This window comes from Saccostrea cucullata, unplaced genomic scaffold, assembly GCF_032062105.1.
Source record: "Saccostrea cucullata isolate Sc308-1 unplaced genomic scaffold, CSIRO_AGI_Scuc_v1 ctg714, whole genome shotgun sequence".
Lineage (NCBI taxonomy): Eukaryota > Metazoa > Mollusca > Bivalvia > Ostreida > Ostreidae > Saccostrea > Saccostrea cuccullata.
Genome location: NW_026926696.1, coordinates 186,817 through 207,188, shown reverse-complemented (window position 1 = coordinate 207,188; position 20,372 = coordinate 186,817). Strand labels below are relative to the sequence as shown.

Sequence of the window (20,372 nt, the reverse complement as noted above, 5' to 3'; positions counted from 1 at the left end):
AAAAGAATGAGGAAAAGAAAAAAATAGAGTCCGCAAGAAAGCAGACAGAGATGGCGACAGCGGAGGAGCTGTTTAAGTCTAGTTTCCTAACCGCCATCGCATGATATACATGTAAGTTCAAATAACATAGAAATGTCAAGTTCTGTAACCTCCTCTGCAACTGCCTGCTCTACCACTTTGTCCAGTAGCCACTTAAATCCTCTGGAATATGAGCCCATTTCTCCAGTTAAGTCTTCCTCTCCTCAAACTCAGTCTTCACAGGCATGCTCTGTTAATTCTAATCCGTCCTCTTCTCCTCAAACTCAGTCTTCTCAGGCATGCTCTGTTAATTCTAATCTGTCCTCTTCTTCTCAAACTCAGTCTTCTCAGGCATGCTCTGTTAATTCTAATCCGTCCTCTTCTTCTCAAACTCAGTCTTCTCAGGCATGCTCTGTTAATTCTAATCCGTCCTCTTCTTCTCAAACTCAGTCTTCTCAGGCATGCTCTGTTGATTCTTTTCCTCATTTTAACAGAGGGTTAGGGTTTCCCACTCCCTTTCATCCTCTCTCATCATTCTTTTATCCTTTCTATCAAACCAACCAAAATCCTTCCTCAGTTGTCCCTAACAGTAGCATGATGAATGTGCCATCTCCCCAATCTCCTCCAAAACTGAATTCATCCACTTCATCTGAATGCCCCCCTTCTCACTCAGATAGCCCAAGACATCTTTTGAATTTAACATCTAGCACTCAATGCACAGTAGAAAATAGTGATTATCACAGTAGCGCTAACAATGACCTAAATGCTGGTGATATGTCAACCTTCCCCAGTGCATCCTCACAGTCCAACTCATTTCTATCTGCCCTCTCCGACAATGGTTGTGGGGATTGTGTACTGAAAGACACTGAGCTGAATAGGTGTAAAGAATATCAAAGCCAGCAGGAAAGGGATATTACATACTGGAAGTCTGAAGCGATTAAATTGAGGGCGGAATTAGGTTACTGTTTTAAAAATAATCTGCTTTCTTTGTGAATGCATTTAAAGTATCTTGATTTCATTTACATTCAATAAAAAAATTGCACAAATTTTGGTAAATGGTATTGTCATAAATATCAGGCTGAAATTAATTCATAATCGTTTTTTAAAATTTCAAAGTACAATGCAAAAAAAAATATATGATACTGATATATATATATATATATATATATATATATATATATATATATATATATATATATATATATATATATATATATATATATATATACTGTACATCATCTCTTCTCTCTCTCTCTCTCTCTACATATATATAATATACTGATTTTTATTATCAGACACATTAAGGGAGAACAATTCTGAGAAAGCAAATCAATCCACCGGTCAGGATGACCACTACCTTCCCAAGAGGGGGATCTGCGTGGAAAGATGTTGTTACGTAAGTACTTAGTAATATGATTTACCATCATGCATCCAAATTTTCTGAGTTTCCCTTAAATTGTCAACTTTTATTTTTTACGTAAGTGATATCTATGTCTAGTTAATCGTTTTTATCAATAATTTAGGTTCTAGCTGAGAACCCAGAAAACTTTGAAGTACCACGAGGTTATGTGAAATTTGTGGAGGGCCATGATATTTACATCGAGGCAAAATGGATGGCCAACATTAAGAGTCTGTTTAGGGGGAAGACCAAACCCCACTGCTTGAAATTGATCATGAATGGGTTCTATGAGCCTAAGGAGTTGCAGAAGAAAACTGCAATGATATTGCTACAGACACCTCTTGGCCAGGCTTTGAAAGGTGAGATCAATTTAAAAAATGTATTAAGTTATTATCACTAATTTGATTAATTATATCTTTTTAATTTGAATTAAGTTTATAAATAATTAATTAATTTTTCTATTTTTTCTTACAGCTTTTGCCATCACAACTCTAGGAATGGACAACACAGACATTGTGAAAGCCATTAACACCAAGATCGGTACCATGTGCCGTGCAGTGAAAGAAAACAGACTTTCCAAATAGGTTGGGATTTTTAATGATATGCCGTTTCATGGAGTTGTAAGTAAAATGCATGTTTTCATATCTGATTCATAAATTTATGTTTAATATATCATATGATCTTTTAATTGTTAATGGTCTAATAGCGACAATCCTGAACCGATTCCCTAACTCGATTACGTGTACTTGTCTTTGTATAATTTTAAGAAAAAATTGTTTTGTACATGGTAATTATAACAGTTAAATGTGGCAAAATTCTCTTAAATTTATGTACCCGGTTTTTATTATGCATATTAAAGCAAGTACGTATTATATTGATTATATTGATTTATTTGTTATTGATAGTGTTACACTAGTCACAGCTATTTATATATACTCACTCTGTAGTTTTTATGGAAACCACAAAATTTTTTAGAAAAATCATTTGAACGCAAGTAATCCCTCATATAATCCTTGTTTTATGCAGTCCATGATTAATGTGTTCATAATGCATTAGATTTATTTATAGCTATTAGAAGTTTTGGGGAGTAATAAATATTTCAAAGTTGCCAGAGGTAAACAACAAACTATATATGGCTATCTGATAATGTTTGCCAGAGGTTTGCTGCAAACTGTATATGGCTATCAGAAGTTTGCCGGAGATTAGCCGCAAACTATATATGGCTATCAGAAGTTTGCCGGAGGTTAGCCGCAAACTATATATGGCTATCAGAAGTTTGCCGGAGGTTAGCCGCAAAACTTCACCAGAGGTTCACCATAAACCATATTAGGCTATCTCAAGTTTGCAGCAAGTCTACCGCAAACTTCATTTGCATGGTAAAAAGTCGCCGTAAGGTTGCTGCAAACAATCTGCAGTAACCTTGCCGCTAAGTTTGCGGCAGATTCGCCGCAGTACTTCGCCAGAAGCCCTATTTTTCGGTAAGGGTCATCCTTGAGCATTTACGTGCAAGGTAGCTGCAATGATTAATAATTTAAGAAATCATTTAAATATTTTATAAAGTGAATTGCTGACATAATATGCAAGCCTACTCTAAAATAGTTTTCTGGCTAAAATATTTTTTAAATAGATTATTAGATACAAACAGAAAAAAAGAGGACAAATCATCTCATTAAATTTTAAATTGAATTTAGAAATTATGTAACTTTTATAATGGCAAATTTTGAAAGAGTAGCTCATTTTAAAAATAACTAGTCACTTAATGATCAGTATGACCATTAAGCCCTGCATGAAGTTGGGTACTCAAACATTGTAGACATTCCTATTTTATAATTTGTTTCTAAGGCCATCAGTAAAATATTTTTGTTTTATGTACTCTGATCCACATTTTACAAGGTGGGTTTAGGTAGGTTTTGTTTGTTTGTTTTTTTTTTTTTTTTTTTTTTTTTTGCAGTATCCAACAATTTACTGTCAAAAAACCCAAAGACTTTTTCAAGCGGGGGGTATATAGTAATCATATTTATTGATGTTTTCTTGATACTCTGGATAAGACAGATTTAATATTCATTGCTTTAAAAATGTTCTGTCAAAGCACGAAAAAAGCATCTTAAGGAAATTATAAATCCCCTTTAAATTAGAACAATCTTTATTTTCCTGAAAACCAATTCCCCACCCAAAAATAAAAAAAAAACACTAGAATTTAAAGTACTGAAAACAAGGATTGGGTAGAGGCGATTTTGACGGGAAGGTCGGAGTACATCAAACAAATCATTTTTTTATTGTTGGCCTTTAATTATTCTTTTACTTGAACAGCCACAAAAAGATGGCAAATGACGGTAATCCTGTGTAGAACTTTGTCATTCCATCGTCGTCTTTGATGCGTTCCACACCCCACTTATGCCTGCCAAGTTCCGCTCTTAGTCGACTGACCTCTTGTCTTAGCTCCCTGTTTTCATGAAGTAGGGGGTCTTCTTCACACTGTACACCTAGGATTCGTAATTATGTAACTATAAATATTGCACCAATATTCATCCTATGTAATATATTATATTTTCATTTAGAATTACATAGATTTACTTGTATTATTGAGGGTATACTTAAAAAAAAGTTCATCTCACAAAAACTCAAATGTCAATTGATGACCATTTATAAGTTATCTATGTATTCATATTAATGATTATACCATTTAGATGTTACAAATGCATAGTGGTAGTCTCACTTGAATCAGATGTGAGATGAATGTTAACATCATCTGTTGTGATGGCAGAAAGATCTTCATGATCGATATCTACAGCCTCTTCTACTCTACAGTATGATCCATGGGCCAGCAGCGAAAAATGAAGGCTTGCCATCTCCCTCTCTTTCGAGATAACCTCCTTGTACAGTTCTTCCTATTAAATGAATATTTTCTATATTCATATATATTATCAATATTTTAAATGCACAAGCAACAAAATATACTATTAAACATTAGAATAAATAGTACTTACTATGTATTATATTACATAAACACACCAATTATTCAGTTTGCTATTTATAGTGGTGTAAATTTGTTGTGATATTTGAACCCCACCCCCCACCCCATTATTAAGCATTTAATTATTTCATTATAATTTTGAATAGATAAACTATTTTTTTCAATAAATTTACATAATATTTGTAAAACTTTATTGTAGGTATTTGTAATTTGTATTGGTAACTTGATACACACAAAAACGGGTACCTCACGCCCACCCCAACCCCCAAACAACCCCTTTTCACTGTGACGAAAAAAGATTATATAATATGTAGGCTATAGTTTCTGAATTTATCTCAATGCCTATAATTTATCATACATGTACAGTACATACACTTCAGTATTTATATTCACCACACCTGAACTACTCTTCAGCTCCAGTGCATGTACCATAATATATATTGATAAGACTTTTCTTTAATTTATGTGGAGTATATAAAAAATCGATCACATATATATACGATAAATATTGCTGGGGTAACTGTTAGGCCTTATGATTTATCATGTATTAAGACTTTACCTTTGTTGATTCACGTTCTTATCTCCTTTTTTCCCTTTTGACGTCTTCATCCGATCTAATGTCTTTATAAGCAAACAAAGTGGGGGCGTAATTATCATCACTGGGATCATCTCCGTGCCACCCATGCAAAAAATGCTCGGAACAGATCCAAGTGTGGTCGCCTGGTTCCCACTTATCCCTGTTGACTGCTTTGATCCACAATCTTCGCTTTCGCTTATTCTTTGGGAAACGGAAGAAACTAACCCCTCTCGATCTAGCATCGGCATTAGAGACATTCCGACATTTGTAAACACAGCAATTTTTAACCATGATTTCGGAATTTCCGCCTTGTCGCTACAGACGCTGTATCCATTCGGATGTGTTTATGCGCATGCGCCATTGCTGCGGGACAGATTCATTAAATGAGCTTATTGCTAGCGCTCTCGAGCGCTAGCAACTACGTTAGTCCAAATTCCTTGAATACGCATGCTCGGCCGCCATGGCCGTGCATTCTGGGAAAACTGTGAAAACTACTATAGTCTCGTTCAACCAGACCCTCGGCTGTCTCCGTAAATCTCCGACCACCCAGAGGGTCTGGTAAAGATACGTAATATCGTTTGTAACGCCAAAACGAGGCTTACCAAAATTCTGGTAAAGTTTTTGATTGGCTGAAAAGAACACACCTACACGATTTAAATAAATACATGATACATCAGCAGAAAAATAACTTAAAGATGTAAAAGTTATATGTCTAAAAGTTAAAGCTATTAGATAGGAATTGTTTACGGTAATGCCCACCAGTTATAGGTAAGTGTGTTTTATTATGTCTTGCAAATATTCTGTACGAAAGCAAAAGTGAAAGTAGAGTAGCCCTACCTGCGTAATACACATTCTTTCGATTGGTATCGTAATTTCTCGTTTGGTGTCAGAAATTTAAGATTAGTTTAATAATATAAAGTCACAATCCAGAAGAAGAAACACATTAAACATTTGTCTTCAAAAATGATCTTCAAAATGAAAACAAGATAGCGCCCTCTGACGGTTACAAACGCTAACGTGATTCTTTACCAGACCCTCTGGGTGGTCGGAGATTTACGGAGACAGCCGAGGGTCTGGTTGAACGAGACTAAAACTACTACAGATAGACCGTACGATAACAATTTCGTTGTATCATGTTGTAGCATGAAATAATTGTTTATTTATTGTGTAGCTTACACTTTAAAGATAACTTCATATTTATAATATTTCAAATTCTGGGGGGGGGGGGGGGGTTGCTGACGAAAAAGCCCGAGGCATTATCTGATTGTTCTAAACAATGACAAGGGAGTTTTTTTTTTTTTTTTTTTTACATCTAAGCACAACCAAAGATAGATTCTAATTTCTGATAGGTCAATTCAGCCAATCTTACAAATTCCAGAAACAGAAGCAAGAATTTACACTAAAAATAACGAATAAATTTATCCACTATTTGTGTTTAAAAAAATTTTAATGTGTATGGCTTTTAACCCAACATATCTTGACAAAGATGACCCAAAGGACCAATTAAGCTACTTTACATGCGTTCCAAACTCTCTGTACTCTTTACACGACATACACTTTGAGTTATTTTCTATATTCCTTTCAGCTCCCATGTATTTTCTTTGCTACATTGCCAAGAAATTCTCTTCTTTAAATCAGCCCAAACATGCAATGTCTCAATCGGCATCTTCTTCATATTGTATAGAGCCCCCCCCCCCCTTCTCCAGTAAAGGTCATAATTATATGTTCCGTTGCACCAAAAGTCCAATAGGTCACCCACCCCATTGTTTCTTTACCTATGTGTCTATAAAATGGATACGCTTCACAAAACAATAATAAATTTATCACTCTCCAGCCTCGATTAAAATTAAAGAATTCAGCAAAATAAATCACTTGATCACGGATCTTCCTTTCTGTGTTTAAAAATTGCTACGGCGCTAGCTCACCTATCTTTTTAAAAGATAAACTTGTAGCCCTACCACGGTTGTCGCTCGGTCATCTCCGTAAACTTTGACTGGCCGAGAGCTTTCGGCAAACCTCGGCTGATTCTTAAAACAAAAAAGGGGAAAAGAATAATAACAAATTGAAATGCATGCAAGCTATAAAAATCAAATTTTATTTAAATTGAAAAATAAGAGACCTTTTTTATTTATTGCTATAAAAAAATACCATGTTATTAAGAATTAATCACTGCTGATTTTGCTGTTCGTTTTGTCATTTTTTTAAGATTGGAAATCTTGCAAAATTGTTAAGTCGTACGAAAACTAGATCATCAGAAAGTTATCTCCTTTGCCTTGAACAGCATTTCAACCAATGAAATAATTGAAAATTTTCTCATCATGCATGCAATTTCTACCAATCAAAAGAGAGAGGAAGTGCATAGTCCGAAGACTGTAAAAAACTTCAACTATACAATACCGTCTTCCAAGGAAGACGGTAATAAAAGGCTAAACCGGTTCAATCATATTGGCTCTGCCTACTTATATAATAGTGTTGCATTATGCATGTACTATGCTTAAATAGTAGGCAGGGTTTGACACATGGTGCACGAGCCGGAGGCGAGTGCACTATGTGTCAAACCCTGCCTACTATTTAGGCATAGTACATGCATAATGCAACACTATTGTTATTATTATGCTGACTGTTGTTATTATTTATAGCGCAATCCATTTGATTTTTTCCTGAAAATAATGGTGGTAACACAGCGCACTTGCAAAAACTCATTCAAAATTTTCATGGTAAAATTAGTTGCATGCTTAGTTATTTTGGTTACCAGTATTTTCTCTAAATAAGTCAGGATTTTCTGTCCCAAAGATACTCATCTTTATTTTCTGTTTTGTTAGTAAGATTGATTTGTTTACAGACTTGGATTCTCACTGATAATTTTCTTTTACATCCTTCAATCAAGCGCTATATAAAAAAGCGTTTTAATGACCCCTTGATATCAATTCATCTAACGATCTGTATGTAATTTGTTTGAAACTTTGTTGTACACATTTATCTAAGATTCCTTAAAATAAATATAACTGTTTTCAAATAACATTTGTCTATTTTCTCCTTCTTGTGTCAATTGTATAAATAAAGTTTATATATTTAATACAATTCTCCCACTCATTGATCGTCTCTGTGGTGTAATCGATAAGGCATCGGACTGGCAACCTCATGGTCGTGAGTTCGAATCCCGGTGTGGACATTGAAGAATTTTATTCAAAAAATAAGGCCGTGCACTATTTCGGCATAGTATGCTTACGCTATATAAATCCTTAGACCACTATGCTAGAATAGTAGGGTATGGGTTATATAGAGACAAACTGACAGGAAGCATAATAATACGATATAATTGTATTGCGATTGTTAAGGGTTTGCTTTTGTGTTCAGCCAAGTGAAACTCGTATAGATAAAAATCTCAATATCTTTATAAATACTTCTTGCTTTTTCATAAAACATGACCCATGGCACCTTCTATTGCAAAGCTGTCTTGAAATGTATTCAATTTGGTTGTCACTTGCAATGTTTTGCAGCAGCAATGTGCACAATGCACTTGCAGTACTGCATAGCTGCAGGTCTAATAAAACAATAACATGACATTTGTTGTACATGTACAGATAGTTGAACGTCATGGGTACAACATTTCTTTTGTTCCTAGGAATTATATGCGTCTTTTTTTTTTTATAATTGTATGTTTTTAACCTCTTAGGCATGTCCGCCAGGCGAAATCGGTAAGCTGCCATTCCTATGATTCCGGTATTGAAAACTATTGAATATTTCTGTAATCTGTTGTCTCTAGTGCCCCATTTACACAAAGAAATTATAGAGCGATATCTCTGAAAACTTGTCTATGTGTTGAAAGTATCGATCGGTATATTTAATATTGTGTATTTATAAAAGTTACATAGATGTTTACATCGTATTATGGAATGCTCCTTCTTGGATTTTACAATGGACCTGATAAATTAATACGCGCCCAGTTTTAGCAGTTCCGATTGAAATAAACTCCTGTTATTTCTGTTGCAGGTAAGGCTATAAAATACTTTTTGTGAAATAACTATTAATCTTACAGGTGCAGGTGCGATGTCAAATAATTTTAAACAATATTGCACGAAAATTAAGAACTATATTCGCTATGTGTAGTTTATTTCTGATGTCTGTCATGCGATAATCGGCTAAAATGAAAGTAGGATTTGATAAGTCGATTTTTGTGTTTATTGTGAATTATGAGTTATCTCAGATATCTTACATAACTCCTAGTATCAGTAATGCATTTTGAGTATGATAAAGCCTGTGATCTAGTGCACATCAATTCTAAATAGGTTAACACGCATTCTCAAATTATAGTCTCAATTCGCTTTAAATAATGTACCGTGTTTTAAGTAATATAATATTTCTAATAAATTTTATTTTCTGCAATTCATATGAACCATTGTTGGTTGTTGATTAAATTACAACAATTGTTTGTTGTAACTTAAATGATTGTCTTAGGCGAAAATCGCATTTATAGCAGAAATCGATATTTACGTTACTGTCGCCGATCATAGTGTAGTTTTTATTTTAAACCAAAAAGAAGTTTTAAATCACTTACATATTTTTTTCTTAGTAAGATTGTCCTAAATTTGACTTATATTTTCTGAATATCACACCCTTCACACATGTATATGCGTGTTACAAAGTTTTAGAAATTTTAATATATTTATCAAATTTTGATGTCACCGCAAAATTATTACTATTCTATTTGGAAATTCAAAAGGACTTGAAGGATTGCTGAACTGACTCAATAGGATTAAGTTGTAACTTTTTAACATCATGAACACCTCTTCTATTGCATGGATTGGTAAAAAAGACACTGTTTATCTGTATTTATAAAAAAAAAAAATAGCCCCCCCTTTTCTTATGAGTCTAATAGTGAAAAAATTCATCGATATTTACGTGTTAGTATTTATTCACAAATTAAGTATGAGAACTACACTGTTTCCTATGGGTCAAATTGCCTTACACTCAAGTACTAGAATATGCCTTTAATTAACAGTGGAATAATTAAACAACAGCATTAAAAGTTACGATAAATCTCCCAGAAAGATATTTACGTTACCGATATTTACTTTACCAATATTTATGTTACCATGTTTTAAAGTAAATTAAAATTGAATTCTAAAGCTGTTTGAACAGATTTGCGAGTGAATCTTAATGATTTAAAAAACTAAAAACATGAAGAAATACACTGTTTCTTAAAATGGCATTTTTTCTGTAACAAGAGTGCAGAAATGCAAATGGAAGTGTACATGCAAAGGTGAACATTTTTTACACAATATCTTGTGCATCCGTGTGATTTGAAAATCAAATTGACAAAATTTTATTTACAAGTTAAAATGTGGTTAAATGATCGAATGTTTCCAATTTGAGCAATCGGTTAATATTGCTTAGTTTTAAGTGTAATGCACGTCATCATTCGCAACGTGAATCTGAAACAAAACTTTTTCTTAAAGTTTGTATTTTGCTGTTTGTTTGAACTGATAGTATATCATCAACTTTAAAAAAAATCGTTATATACAACTAAATTGTATACCAAGCTAAACATTTTGAAGAAGAAAATATCATTTTTCGTAGGAAATACAATTCCACAGAATAGGTGCTGCGCTGCATGTGAAGGGGGGGGGGGGCTTCCACATCGGGTTAAAGAAAAAAGACGGCTGTGGGTGTTGGGTGTCAAGAAACTGGTCGAAATTGAATCCATTTCCACTTCTGTTGCTTTGCAAGAAATACATGCATTAAATTGTGCACCTAATTTTTCCCATTTAAATTGTTGCTTAGACATAGAACTTAGAAAGTATGCGTCTATGCTTTAAAGGTACAGAAAATTCAATTTACATTATATTATTGTAGATCTAGAATGTACGTATATTTCTCTATAGAGCACATATATAATTTGCAACACTTTGTAATTAACAAACCTTTTAAAGAGTGGTGGGGGTAACTTTGTATTGTTTTTGAGATTTGACGATAAAGTTTTCACAAGCAATTAAGCATTCGAAATAATCGACAGATTAAATGGTGAAGGGGGGGGGGGGGTGATCATAAATTCCTCTATAGTTAAGTCATAACTTGAATTTTCAATTCAACCCTTTGTCAAGAAAATAGATAAGAAAATTCATATAATTCAATAATTTGAAATAATATAATCATTTTCCCCCGAATATACTTTTATTTTTTCATGATATCTATGTGCGATATTTACGTGATTTTTAACAAACACTTCGTAACCATTTAATGGCGAAATATTTTTACCTTCTTATATTTTAAATAATGTGCGTTTCTCTGAACAGATTAATAAAGTATCAAATAATGAAGCATTTTAGGGAATATCATTATTTAGCTTATCGTCAGATTTGATAAACACTTTATAAAGTAAAAAGAAAATAATTTCATTAAAATGAAAATTATACCTATTTTGTTTTACTCATAATTGAATGAAAGATTCCACACCCTTTTACAAATGTGCTTAAACGGTTTCATAAATGTTTATATTTAACAAAATTTTATGTGTATTATCTTTATTTTGTATTAAAAAAAAATCTTTCATTTCCAAATATGGCTTAACAACATCACGTAAATATCTTTGTGTAAAATTAGCCCTCCAACCGCATTCATTTCGAAGGAGGTCAACAAAACACAGCATGAAGTATGTAAATCAAATTGTGATTTTTAATTACTATACACTTTCATGTTTCAAATGACATATAAAAATGTTAGTTTCAGCTCACAAAATTTTTTGACTTTTCCCAAAGTCGATTTGGCACTATAAATTGAGAATGCGTGTTCATTAATGAGCGATTAATAGTTGACTAAGTTGTGTAAGATCGGATCATCCTTCATTGAGCCTCAGTCACTCAAAGTTAAATGTACAATGACGGCTACGTGAAAAGGCTCTACGTAGTAAACAAATATGGTAAATCAGTTGTGTTATTTGTAAATCAAAATTTTGACATTCAAATATTATTTTTTGACTTTACAAAAATCACCAGCTTAAAAATTACGACTTTTCAACTTTATACACAACAATTCCCCACGACATATTAAAATCCAGGCTTTCTAATATCATTGACAGCTGCTTCTTCAATAAAAATGGAACTCGTAAATTTACTTACCTCGTCATTGGTCATTTGCAAAATTATTTTGTTAAAACGGATTCTGATTGCACACATAAGTACTCTGAAGTTGACATCATGAAGATGCTTGAGTTTCTGATTGACAATATCTATGTGGTTTTTGGAGACCAGGTATTCCAACAATCTATTGGAATTCTCATGGGTACAAATTGCGCTCCGTTATTAGCAGACTTATTTTTATATTCATATGAAGCAGAATTTATGCATAATCTTATGCGTGAAAAGAAGAAAACACTTGCTGTGGCCTTCAACTCAACATTTAGATATATCGACGACATATTGTCAATTAACAATGGTAATTTCCATTCCTTTGTCGATTCGATATAACCTGGTGAGCTTGAAATAAAAGATACCACAGAGTCTGACACTTCTGTTTCATACTTGGATATTTTACTTGAAAAAGACGCTAATGGTAGTCTAACAACCAAACTATATGATAAACGTGATGACTTTAACTTTTCTATCGTCAACTTCCCTTACTTATGCAGCAATATACCTTTATCACCTGCACACGGAGTATATATATCTCAGTTGATTCGATACGCAAGAGTATGCTCTACGTATGAACAATTTCTGAAACGAGGTAAATTACTGACAAGCAAGTTGATGAATCAACAATATCAGCAGTCTCATTTAAAGTCATCATTTCGTAGATACATTCGATACAATGACCTTGTCAGCAAATACAATTTATCATTGAGTCAAATGCTGACTGACGTTTTTCATACCAGTTGTTAGTCCATTATTTATACACTGAATTGACAACAGATTTTTTTCCGCTATTTCCTGATCATGACAAGGAGCACACGGCGGGTGTGACCGGTCGGCAGGGGATGCTCACTCCTCCATGGCACCTGATCCCACCTCTGTTGTTTCGGGGGTCCGTGTTTGCTCTGCTTCTTTATTTTGTATTGTTTTATTGACTTTGAGATTGAATACTGTTCGTTATCTCCATATCCTTCTTGTATTTATAATTCTTTATATAATGATATTCACACAAGATTGTACTATTTATATACAAGTCATTTTGGACCATACTCATTCTGATTTGCAGATTATTGCAGCTAGTGTATGGAGATGTCATTGGGAAAAGTATTTAAATTAATGAAATATGAATTGTTCATCAAATGAAAATAAGCAGCAAAATTGAACAAATATAAAGATATAACTAGCATTTTTTTTTAAAGATGAAATTTGCATATAATTCTATTCTTTAGTTGAAATGGTAGATTGAAAACCTGAAGAAATGATTAATAAATAAAAGAGTCTTAACTGATCTTAAGTTACATTTGAGTATGCTTTCTTAGTCATGTTGTAAAGATTTATCATTCAATTCAATTTTCTTCTTTGATAGTGATCTGTATTGGGTTTTTCAGTGTTATTTTATATTATTTTACAGATTTCAAAGTTAGAGAGGAAATGCTTCTAATGACAGAGGTTTTGTCCATGCTGGTTTGTCTCAACAGTTAATCTTTTGGAAAACAGTGTTGGAGAAAATATCAGCAACATATGAAGACTCTGATCTAGTTTATTACAATGTGATTTGAAAGTTATTTCTGATTTCATGGTAGTATATACACATGTGTTGAATTTTCCGAACATTGTTGAAAAAGATCATATGATGACCATAAACAAAAACACATATATGAACTTTCTACAAGTTTGCAATGAAGAACATTTTGGGATCTTGGTTAAGGATATTATAATTAAATTTTTTACCTAGTTTATATGTATTCTTGTCAGTGCATTAAATGCACAAAATGTTTTTAAATCAGTCTTTTGAAACCAGTGCTTAGAACACAGGTATCAGATATTCTCATACTGCAGTTATATTGTTAAGATTGAAGTTTATTTATAGAATTATACCTTTATCTTTAAAGAGACTTTTAAATAAAATTAGTCAAACTTATATATGCTGGATAACATGTTGAAAGAAATAAAATATTCTGGAAGTGATGAAGCATTAAAAAAAAGTTCATTGATCATCCTTTTGTTTTGTTCTTCTTTGTGATTTTTTTTTTACAATAATCAAAGACATTTTTATATCTTAGGTCATTTTAGCAAAAGAATCTATGGACCTTTTCTGATCAAAGGGTCTCTTGTGTCTGTTAACTCTGTTTATTTGTCATCCATGAAAATTAAACCCTAAAATAGGGTATCAAATGGGAGTATGTAGTAAAAAAAATGTCTTTTAACAAGCCACAGGGTAATGATTTACTCATAATTCAATGTGAACATTCTCAATTGGTGAACATTCAAGTTGGTCTAAATCATGGACCAGACCTAATACAATGTATTAACAATATTAAAATATTCCCTATTTGTATTTTCATTTTTTTTTCTTCTGGGATCAGATTTTATATAACTGGTCAATGTATGCATACATACTTGGGGGGGGGGGGGGGGGGGGTGTTAAACATTTTTCTTTAGAATTAGCCTTGTAAGCCATATTGATAATGAAATATCCTCATGTTGCAGAATCAATTTTAGATTAGATGTGGCCTTATGACCCCTTGGTGGGGCCAAATATTAACTCATATTTGTTTTTCACGAGAATTAAGAGGGACAAGAATGTCTTAGAAATGTGAAGAACACGACAAGAACAAGACTCAAGTAAATATTGTGGGCCAACTGTCATTCAAATTGCACACTTTCATTACCCTACAGATTTTTAATCTCTTATTTAGCATATTATATTATATTTTTTAAGGAGAAAAATGATTTTCTAACATCAATTTCCCTGTTTTGTACACACCATTGTAATGTAATCCTTTTGATAAATTTGGGCTTTCATATAAAGTGCTATTTATAGAACAACAGTCTCTTTAATTCTATTTTTGACACATTGCCATGTGGTTGGCATAGTCCGAAAAATCTTACGTTTTTCTGGCTTTTTTACGATTTTGATATTTTACATGCCAGGAAAACGTCAGAACCGGCGCCATTACAAAAACTGGGAAATCGCCGCCTCCAATCGGAGGCGGCATTCAGAGGTTGATTTTCGATACTTGTAAACCGAATTAAATGCTGAATTCACATTTTATCAATAGTACAACATCTTTAGTACTCACCAGCATCGTTTTTATGTTTCGTTTATGAAATAATATAATCCGATGTTTTATCTGACTGTTGAGATTCGTTTTCATTTCGTGCATTTTAAAATCGTGCAAGTTCTGAATCGGAATATGGAGTGGTAATTTCTATTCATCGATATTGGTGAGTTCTAAGAGCATTGTGCCATTGATAAATTGTGATTTCGGCATCTAATTCGGTTTCAAAGTATAGAAAATCAACTTCGGGTGGAGACGGTGAATTTCCCGGTTTTCGTAATGGCGCCGGTTCTGACGTTTTCCTGGCATGTAAAATATCAAAATAGTAAAAAAGCCAGAAAAACGTAAGATTTTTCGGACTAGTGGTTGGCACTACTTTAATGGCTAACATTTTCTTGTTGACTTGATACTATGCATTTAAAGAATTGTACACAGCCAATTGTGCCTAACGTTAATTTAGTGTTAATCTCAATTAACATTGAATTAACGTTACATTGATGTTAGTTTAATGTTACTTTCTTGTTAAGTTAACGTTAAAATGATTAACATTAAATTAACGATAATTTTTAACGTTAATTTAACTTAACATTAATTTCATGTTAATTTTTAACGTTAATTTAACTTAACATTAATTTCATGTTAATTTTTAACATTAAATTAACATTAAAATTTTAAGTGAGCTTGGGTTCTGTCTTAAAAAACTAGAACCAAAATATTAACATTAGATTAACGTTAATTAGTTAATGTTAATTTCTTGTTAATGTGAATTTAACATTAATTCTTTAATGTTAATTTCATGTTAATAAGAATAACATGAGATTAATGTTATTATTCAAAATTTAGACCTAACTTTAAACAATAGTTGCCAATCATTTTAGTGACATTTAATTAATTATTTAGATGTCCATATGTGGATACTCAAAACCGCCGGGGTAGGGGGGGGGGGGTAGGCACTTGTGTCGGAAATAAATTTTTAACCCCAATACATAAAGATACACATGTAACAGTTGTGTTAGTATGATACCTTAGGTTAAAAAAGTATTTCCGACACAAGTGCCTTTGTGTGTGTAAGGGTGTGTACACGTGTGGGTGTGGGAGGGGGGTGTTCCAACTGTTTGCACCCTCTTCACCTCGTCCAATTTTTTCTCCATACATTTCTGAAAAAGTAATTATAATTAATCTAGACTGAATTCATAAGCTCAATGTCTATCTTTCAAAATGTCAATTTGGGATTTAGATTTTTTCCGGCTAAAAATGGTCCGTAACTTTTCTCAGGATCGGTTTTGTTTTTTATCGGACGAAAACGTCATGTTTGACGTCATCAGCTGTAACAGAAGTTGAGAAACACAGAGGAAAAACGAATATTATCAAGTCTATGTTAATAGTAAGTGTTTTTGTTGTCTTTGTAACATTACGTTTTTAAGAGTTTCATAATTTCTGAGGCCCCTAACGTTAAATGTTTGAACTTTCTGCAGCATATTACGCATACATAACAGTTCTAGCTTGCAGGCTACTGTGTCGTAGACTGTGCCGATGTACCAGACCTCTGCTATGATGGATATTTGTATATCAGCATTACTTTTTTTAGGTCTAGTAATTGTTGGTTAAATTTGATTGAACACTTAAGCCTATACTGTACTCAGTGCCGCCCTACGTATGACATGGAGAAAATTCGAAAGTGAAAGTAGGAATCGTGTACAAGTTAAATTACCATCTCGAAGTTGAAGTAAAACACGCAATGTGACCGATGTTTTCCCAGATCCTAACAGTTCATCTTAATTGGTTTCATCATTGACGAGAAAAAACTATTTAATATTTTTTTATTGTATTTTAAACAGCTGAAACTCGGTGCCATACCTGCCTCGCACTTCTGAAATGGATCAAGTCGGACTAGCTTCCTAAATTATATAATGCCAGTGGAACACAAAACAGGTATTAAAAGTGGAACAAAATGTAAACAATTCCCACGGTAAATGTAATGACACAGACAGTGAAATTTACATTCAAATTAACACCCTAACTGATTTTTTTAAAATACCAGTACTTAATTGTCACTACTTGACACTTGTCAATGTTTGTGCAGAAACATTTTATGAGCACTATTAAATCAAGATGTTTTTTTCTTCTACTGCATAATGCAGAAAAGATACTAGTATGCAAGACATGCATGGAGAAAAGAGCCGACTACAGCCTCTATATACCATTCCTTGGCGCCTCCTTGAATTGATGTTTTTCAGGAATGCAGGATAACCAGGAATAAAGGTTATTTATAAAATAGTATATACATAGCGTATTCATAAATTCATTTAGAAAAATTTTATAACTTGATCTAGAGTTTATGCTAAAGAGACAAAATTAATAAAGCCACTGGTTGCATTCACTGTACTAAATTTTGCTTTAAATTAGACGCTACACACAAATTTTGGTTTCTATCTAGGAATATGTTGAAGATATAACTTTTAATTATCATTTTTTTTTTATTTTTGTAGGTTTACTCTGTATAAAGTCTTGCTGTCATGAACATGATAATCACAAGAAAGTGAATATATTTCATCATCTTGAGCGACCTTCAAAATACCAGGTAAAGTGCATTTATTCTGAACACATCAAATATTTAAAACCATTTAATATGTCACCCCTAAATTTTTGTTACAGTATACTGAAAACACAATGTCTGTTTGCCAGTCTCACTGTATAGTAATATATATGGAAGTATATAGTTTTTAAATACTAGTAGCTTTTTAGTTCACCTAAGCCGAAATCTCAAGTGAGCTTTTCAGATCACATTTTGTTCGACGTCTATCTGTCCGTCTGTAAACTTTTCACATTTTCAACTTCTTCTCAAGAACCACTGGGCTAGGAAAAATGGAACTTAAATGTAAGCATCATCAGGTAGTGTACTTTCAACTTCTTCAACCCCTTGGGGTAGGGTGGGGCTACAATGGAATTTTAGTCTTACTTAAGAAATGAGGTATTTTTAAACATCTATCAGGATATAAATACGTGTTGGTCACAACTCACGAGATTAAATTCCATAAAGCCTGAAGGGCTTTATAATGAATTTAATCTCGTACCAACCCGTATTTATAGCCCGTTGGATATTTTAAAATGATACCTTATTACCTATCATTTACATTTGTGAATTATTCATACTTTATATTTGTCTGATTGTGGCTTTTAACATGCAAAATGCATTATTTTTCAAACCAATGGCATGTATGCAATACACTGAACGTGTTTCGACCCTTTATGACGTCACTGAGAAATTATGTTGAACATTTATCGATACGCACATCTATGACCTCATGACCCCTCATGACCTCCTGACCCCTGTACCGGTATTTATACAGTTATAGATACGCTTGCTTTTATTAGTGTTATATAAAGGAAAAACATATGCAAATGTAAATATATTGGAATATATTGGAAAAATCTTCTTCTCAAGAACTACTGGGCCAGGAAAAATAAAACTTATGTGGAATCATTCTAAGGTTGTGTAGATTCAAATTTGATTTGAGGTTAGGGCTGATCCAAGTTTTACATAGGAATGCATAGGAAAAACCTTTTAAAAATCTTCTCCAGAATTATTGGGACAGGAATGATGAAACTTATGTGGAAACATCCTCAGGTAGTGTAGATTCAAGTTTGTTCAAATTTTGACCCCAGGGGTTAGGGTGTGGCCACAATGAGGGATCACAGATTTGCATAAGAATACATAGGAAAAACCTTTTAAAAATCTTCTCCAGAATTATTGGGACAGGAATGATGAAACTTATGTGGAAACATCCTCAGGTAGTGTAGATTCAAGTTTGTTCAAATTTTGACCCCAGGGGTTAGGGTGTGGCCACAATGAGGGATCACAGATTTGCATAAGAATACATAGGAAAAAGAATCTTCTCCAGAACAGAACAAATTGTTTGGTCAAATTGACATGATCTGCATGTAGTGAAAATTTAAATTTATTCAAATAATGCCCCAGGGATTGGGGGTTAAGAAGGGGTCACAATGGAAGATCAGGTAATGTATTGGAAAAATCTTTAAAAATATTCTTTTCAAGTATGGCAAAAAATACATGTAAGCTGTATTGTAATAGTGACAATCTCAAGTAATAGAAAATTCAAATCCCCCTCCCCCAATAAGTATTAAGTAAGCCTTTCAATACTTACCTGATCTGTGTTTTTCAAATAATTATTATAGTATAAGCATTTGCCTCTTTTCTTTTTCAGATTGGAAAAAAGAAAGAAGATTTGTAGCATTGTATTGAAGATGCCTGATTAAAAGTATTAATGGATGAATTGGTGTTTTTCTCTTTTCTTCAGAAAATTTGAAATCAAAGGCAATGCTCAGAAATTGAGGGATTTTGTTGAAAGAGCTGATGGGTCCCTTTACCCTTTTGGATATTCAAATTGAAAAGAAAGTGACCCCAGGGATGAAGTCAACATCAAGCTTAGCTTTCTGCAGTGCTTAAAGGAAAAGTGCAAAATTGATGAGCTTCTGGTGTACCTTTAGAGAAATAATTATGATTACATGTAGTATCATTAAAGCTTCTGCTATGAGGCAATAACATGTATTTGTCTGGAAGAATAACAAGGAAAATTCCAAAAATATGCACACAATTTTTATGCATTTTAACGTTAAATAAGTGTGAACTAATTAACGTTAATTTAACGCTTAATGTTAATTTAACATGAAAATAACGTTAATTTTTTAACGTTAAATTCATGTATAAGCTCGATTGACGTTAATTTAACGTTAAATATTTAACGTTATTTTCATGTTAAATTAACGTTAGGCACAATTGGCTGTGATACCTGTTGCAGTGAGTTTACATTTAAAACAATGGTTCTTAACAAATAGTTGTAGCCACTTTGTTTATTTATCTATTTCCATCTTCGCTAGCCAAGGATTTCTGATACGCTACTCTCCTCATAAACCCTTGGCCTACGGTGTTCATAGAAATCGGGATTTTTTTCCAGGGTTCTGATTGGATTTCAGTACACCCAGGTCGACCAATCAGCAATTGTTTTTTGTAAATGACGATATTTGCGTTCGGGATACATCTTCACTCTTTAATCTCGAAAACGAAAAACGCAAGAAAACACCGATCCGTAAGATAAAATCTTCTAAATATGTGATTAAGAATCTATATTGAAGCTTCAGATTTGTTCTATAAATAATGAATAAACATAACTCAATTATTGCTTCTTAATTATTC

General features: G+C 33.0%; 1 protein-coding gene, 1 long non-coding RNA gene and 1 pseudogene across 3 annotated transcripts; 2 read left to right on the top strand and 1 right to left on the bottom strand.

Moving 5' to 3' along the window:
- Positions 1-615: 615 nt before the first annotated feature.
- LOC134272451 (uncharacterized) lies at positions 616-2,001 on the top strand. The gene is made up of 4 exons (XM_062754680.1): positions 616-976; positions 1,314-1,414; positions 1,542-1,776; positions 1,892-2,001. The coding sequence occupies exons 1-4, from the start codon at positions 616-618 to the stop codon at positions 1,999-2,001; spliced, it is 807 nt and encodes a 268-aa protein (XP_062610664.1).
- Positions 2,002-3,715: 1,714 nt separating this feature from the next.
- LOC134272450 (uncharacterized) lies at positions 3,716-5,348 on the bottom strand (annotated as a pseudogene).
- An 11,206-nt stretch (positions 5,349-16,554) lies between these two features.
- LOC134272444 (uncharacterized) lies at positions 16,555-19,849 on the top strand. 2 transcript variants are annotated; one of them, XR_009993202.1, is made up of 4 exons: positions 16,555-17,089; positions 17,299-17,419; positions 17,647-17,738; positions 19,477-19,849. It is a non-coding gene; the product is annotated as an uncharacterized LOC134272444 (long non-coding RNA). The 2 variants fall into 2 exon arrangements; XR_009993201.1 differs by having other exon boundaries at positions 19,384-19,849.
- Positions 19,850-20,372: the final 523 nt, after the last annotated feature.

Bases quoted from the DNA above. Each gene is read 5' to 3' on its own strand.
- LOC134272451 (XM_062754680.1), top strand. From the start codon at position 616: ATGAATGTGCCATCTCCCCAATCTCCTCCAAAACTGAATTCATCCACT. The intron at 977-1,313 runs GTTACTGTTTTA...TTTTATTATCAG, and splicing joins TAAATTGAGGGCGGAATTAG to ACACATTAAGGGAGAACAAT. The intron at 1,415-1,541 runs GTAAGTACTTAG...TCAATAATTTAG, and splicing joins GCGTGGAAAGATGTTGTTAC to GTTCTAGCTGAGAACCCAGA.